Source organism: Sphaeroforma arctica (assembly GCF_001186125.1).
Source record: "Sphaeroforma arctica JP610 unplaced genomic scaffold supercont1.1442, whole genome shotgun sequence".
NCBI lineage: Eukaryota > Ichthyosporea > Ichthyophonida > Sphaeroforma > Sphaeroforma arctica.
The window spans coordinates 9,133-15,041 of NW_014039116.1; the positions used below are offsets into that span (position 1 = coordinate 9,133).

Genomic DNA, 5,909 nt, shown 5'->3' on the forward strand with positions numbered 1-5,909 from the left:
ATATATATGTGTGTGTGTGTGTGTGTGAGCGTGTGTGTGTCTGTGTTTGTGTTTGTGATTATGTATGTACAAGCCTGGTCTCATATCCATATACAATGTTCATGTCCTATACTCCAATATTCTCACAGAGCACGCAGACAATCAACGACTTCAACCCCACGAGCGCAACCTCTCGCCAGTTTGGCAAGTTTTTGGACTCATGCATACAGAGACGTGCCAGCCGCAATAGTTTCTCTACGTAAGTTATCCGTGATGTGTTTGGACACTGTCTTGAGTACACTCTTGCGCACTCAGACGCTTTGTTTTAGAATAGATACACATGGGTTTATACATGCACACCTATCTGGTATATGCGTGTATGCACGTGTGTCGTTGGTATTGACATTGTCGTAATATCCGAAGGGTCTGAGTATTGCTCTGATTTCCCTGTGTGGCTGGTGGTGCGTGTAGCTTCGTTGGTTGATTGGCCTGTGGTGTCTACTGTCCCAACATCCTCGACCGCCAATACGTAGATCATCGATCCCGCACTCTAGCATCAAGCCTTGATTGTAGCTTTAACGCCTCCCTACACAGCATTTTATAGATGCCCTACAAGTACTACTATACAATCACTTTTGTTTATTATAATATCGCCAATTGACACAGCGTATGTGCTTTATGACTAGATCAATCTCGGCATTGCTTGTGAGGCCATCCACCAACGGTTACATTCCATATTTCCCCTATTAAGTATGATACCTATTAGATTCGTGTGTATTATATATCTACCTGACATGCCCAACTACACGCATCGCGTGCTGCAGCCATGGTTATGTGGCATACACTAACGATTGTATTCACGTTTATTTCCTTGTAAATGAACGTCATAATATTTCATATACATTTTAATATATCATATACACTATAACATCATATACTTTAGGTATATATGTTATACGTTGATCTGACCTGCACAACTACACACCTCCCGCATTGTAGCCATCGTGGGGTGGGTATAGGATATCCCTCAGGCCCCATCACTCGCAACTATTCAGCGTCGCACCTGAGTAGCAGTCACTTGGCACCGGGGATGGATCATCTTATGCAGACAAGACCCGGACATAGCGGCCCATATGTATGTAAGTTCGATTTGAAACGCCACTTTGTGCGTGGACTTGCTAGTGTAGATATCTGTGACTGTATGTATGTGAGTGTCCATTCGTCGTGTATGTGCAACCGTGCATTGTAATGGCTTTGGTGAAGCTTCTGGATCTAGATTGCAGCTAGAGTTTGCCAAATGGTACCTGAGAGCTGATACGCTTAGACTCGGATTGCAACGGTATACATTTCGGATCTCTGTAGACTTTATTGTGCATGTGTGAATAGTGATTTCAGTTTGTTGTACGTCGCTTTATGTATATGTCCGGTTATTCGTATACGCATTGATTGCTACTATGCGAACTGTTGTCATGCATATTTGCTAAGATGATATACATCATAAATATTGAAAATATATTAGATTATCAAATATCTCCCTATAGTCAATTGTTACCAATTCATCAAACAGCATTCTTTTTTTTTGCTGTGACTGCGATGTAATCGCTGCTCACAAGTTAACTTCCTTCACTACAACCGCTATATGTACTGTCGCTTGACTACAATTTGGCGTAGTATCTAAATATATTGTCTGTAGCTCCATCGCTTGTGACTAGCATCTTTTGCACATTACACTATGTAACTGTACCATCACCTCTTATCACTATTCTACAGCATGACTCATTTGTACCCAGATCGTATCAACGACACATTTGTACACAGATTGTATCAACATCAATCACTAGATTGGTTTCTTATATCTTTGCGAATGTCTTCACAGGAACGGCGCAGGCGGACAGGCGGGGCGGAATCACCAAACCCTCGAGGGGCAATGTATGACCATTAGTAAATGCTTTCAACAAGACAACTATGAACGTATGCACAATAAACAGCCTAGTTGGAAATTTCCTATCGGAAATCTGTTTGAAAGACAGAATATACACTATACGACCACTGGTAGTTCAAATATACCACCGATATGAGATTATTGGCGATAGAGGGTTGTTGGCAAAGTGCAGTATATAATTATTGTTGGCAAAGTGTTCGCAAATATGGTATTACACTTCTGGCATCGCTGTCGTCCTTCGAGTCATGCGATGCTTATAAGTTTTTTTAATAGTGGCATGTGGATGGGCATTCGACCCAGCACTGAAGTACATAGTGATAGGTAAGTTGGTACATACCGAACTACCGAGTAGTGACATAGTCAAGAGTAGTCAAGAGTTTCACGACCATTCGTACTCAGAATGGCCACAAGCATTTCGAAAACTACGGTTGCTCACTTGTCGCGTGCTACAACATGCTAATGAGCTTTTAGAAGTAATTATGGAGTAGATTATGCGGTGTTTATCTCCTGAGCAGGTTCCAGTTCTCTCTTGTTTTGCATTTTTGTCAAAGTTCATTGCTATAAATATAAAGAGGTTACAAAATTATAAACAGAGATTGGGACTTGGCCTGATTGCGGCCGTTGGGCATTGGGCGTCAACTTCTAGAGAGATAATCTTGACCTTGCTTCTCGTGCAATGGTTACTGTGTGCATTTGTTATTTTTTATTTTTTAGCAAATATACATATGTAGTGTATGTATTTGCTACCTCACTACTCTCTAATCTCTACTAGTAGAGGAGAGTGGAGAGAGAAAGTGTGAAATTGTATCCTCTCTACCCCTGACGGTCCTGAGTCCTGACTCCTCACTCCTGACCTCTCTCTCTCTCTTCTCTCAACTACATAGTAAATGGCTAGCAAGAGAGTAAGAGTAGAGGTAGGGTAGACGCACTCTCTCTTTCTATTATTACTATTTACCACATAGTACTACTCTCTCTCTCTGCTCCCTACTACTAGAGTGAGAGAGAGAGACTAATATTACTAAACTAGAGCTAGTAGTAAATACCAGTAGTAGAGAGCTGGGTAGAGAGAGACGGCAAGCCCTCGGCCTCAACTCTCAACTCAGATCTCAGAACTCATAAATCGTATCTTGAGTTTTTGTCAATATTCCATTATGCAATAGAGGGAGAGTATGAATATATAAAACTGAAAGCCATGAATATAGTGCAGGGCAAGCTCCACTGGCTCCAGGCTCCAGCCGTGGAACAGCTGGTCGGCTTAGCTCACGTAGAGTGAGTCATGAACTCATGACTCACGTCTAACGCGTGCTGTTAAGACTAAAGATGAAGTAAATATTTATACACAAGTATTGTGTGTAAAATATGTAAATAATTTTTATATATTTTTCAAAATATTTATTTATAAACTACTCTTAGAGTCTTTTTTTATTTTGGGTTTTAAAAAGAGGGAACCTTTTCCATATCCAACTCCCATGACTCCATGCGAAGTTCAGAAGTCGGTATGGGATGCATTATTTGCTCATCAAATTTTTATGCTGTGTTGTTAGGCGGTTCGGATGTGCTACTTTGTTTTAGGGTTTATTTAGTCCCCAAAATCGAGGGGAGGGGGGGGGGGGGGAATATAAATTCTAAATCTGACCTGACCTATGTCTGGACCTTCCCCTCCCGGCCCCTATCCCCTATAAATGATTTCAGTCTGGATTTGGTCTAGAGGTACTCTTGGAGTCATACTCGGATTCCAGAAGTAAAAATAGAGTAACCCATAATAATAAAGTAAAATATATAAAATGCATTTGAAAAATGCATCATTACTTTTTGTTTCAAATGTTCCAGATTTTTCTTGTTTTCACTGCAAAGCAACATAGCCTATGAAAGCAATATATAAAATACTGACTTTTCTTGGCCTGGTAAACAACACACTGACTGACTGACACAGTACTTTGAAAAGGGGCGATTTGTTTTTATTTTTATTTTATTTTTAAATTCATGTCCTGATTAATTTCTGTGACTTTCACAGTTCAGTTTCACCTGTCGAAGTTTCGATCTGCGACATTTGTTTTTTTTTCAGACTCTAGCTAGACGACATGAATCATGATATTTATTAGCTTTTGTATTTATCGTATTTAGTTGAAAGTTGTCGTTTACCAGGTCATATTTTAATAAAATCTGTGGTAATTGTCTATGTTGTAATTTATTTATTTTTTTAAATATACCTCTTGTAGGCCGGAAGCCTGAAGCCTGAAGCCTGAAGCCTGAAGCCTGAAGCCTGAAGCCTGAAGCCTGAAGCCTGAAGCCTGAAGCCTGAAGCCTGAAGCCTGAAGCCTGAAGCCTGAAGCCTGAAGCCTGAAGCCTGAAGCCTGTAGCCTGTAGCCTGTAGGCGAGGATAACTGTGGCCGAATGACGGTGTGGCATGGTGGCCGTGACGAACAGTCAACCTACCGTCCTAGTTCTTACCCGCGTAGAAGCCAGCATACACACAAGTAATACTACCTATGTATTTATGCAACTCTTCTATAAAAATTGGCCTTGTGTCGTGCCTCCCATCGAAGTTTCTACTGGTTGTAAACAAATCAAACAGTCTGAGACAATGAAAGGCACGTGATGACCTTCTTTTGGTCTGAACTCGTGAGTGAACTTGATATTTGAGATTAACTCTAGAGAGTCTAAGAAGCATAGGTTATTTTTTTAATGTTTATATATTATAGTCTTCTGCTCTCAAACCAGTATCCACCAGGCACCAGCATTGTTTTACCATTTATGGTCAGAGGTTTATCTCAGTATTGAGTATTCTTGTTCAGAAACTGTATTGGTAACTTGGCTGTATGATTGAAGTTGATTGATCATTGATTCCATTCCATAGTGATTAGCTGCGAACCTATTCCTCACGTCTAAATGCTCAATCTAATCAAATCTACAAACCTTTTTTATTTACCAATGCGTATGCTTTTTAAAACTGCTGGGCATAGTTAAGCAATATGTCCAAAAGTTTCTCCTCCAAACAGTATTTAAACTAGTTGAGACGTGATTAAATTAAAATATATACACAAGAATCAATTTTGTTATAATTTTCAAATACGTAGCCATGTTTAAAGCAGCCGTTCTAGCTACAACATTTGCCACTACTCTGGCTCTGTCGGCACGTAGAGCCGATGATGGGCCATGTGCCGAAGGCGATACCATGACGCTAAGCGCATGGTTGGGTGAAAGTGACGAGTGCCAGAATGATCCTCTGATTGAGGACTTTGAGCTAGTAGTTGGAGAATGTACTGCCATTGAAGGAGGTTCCCTTCCCCTTTTCGTGTTGGGAACATATAACGCGACATCGGAAGCATACGAAGCACAAATATACATGTCAGATGACAAATGCGAGGATAACCTGGTCGCCGAAGTAACTGATTTCACTGGAGAATGCAAGGAGCAAACAGCAAGTATTGGCATGGTCGCTGTCATGGAAACCAAGGTGGATGGTGAGTTCCCTTGTAATCCCTCAGTAGCTTGTGAAGAAATGACGGTAGAGGGATTTATGGGTACCGACTGTGGTGAGTCCGGCGGTTCTTCCATCACTGGCGAAAAAGGTACGAAGGTGCCCACAGATGGGTCTTGCGAGAAAGTAAGCGCGGATAATTCTTCATCAACAGTGTATGCTAAAATCGAGCTCACTGGAGCCACCGGCAGTGCTAAGATCTACTTGGATGAGGACTGTGAAAACCCCGTTGCTACATTTGAGGATTTCGATAGCGCCAGCGAAGAATGCTTGATGGACTCCACTGGTAAAATCGCGTCCGTCCAGATTCTTAAATGTTAAATCCAAATATTGAATGAAAAGTAGCGACTTAATATGAAACGGTCTTAGACATATACATAGTACCACAGAATAAATCTGAATATGATGCACAGTCTATTTTAATCTAAAAAATATATATATATATATATATTTATTTATTTTTATTATGATAAATATATGTTTAAATATATATATCGATATATATAT

The 5,909-nt window shown here is 40.4% G+C and overlaps 1 protein-coding gene across 1 annotated transcript; it reads left to right on the forward strand.

Annotated features, from left to right (window-relative positions):
* Positions 1–4,882: 4,882 nt before the first annotated feature.
* On the forward strand, positions 4,883–5,817 carry SARC_10920 (hypothetical protein). Its single transcript, XM_014295016.1, has one exon. It carries the CDS (start codon positions 5,001–5,003, stop codon positions 5,721–5,723), a length of 723 nt encoding a protein of 240 aa, XP_014150491.1. The 5' UTR covers positions 4,883–5,000; the 3' UTR covers positions 5,724–5,817.
* The last annotated feature ends 92 nt before the right edge of the window (positions 5,818–5,909 follow it).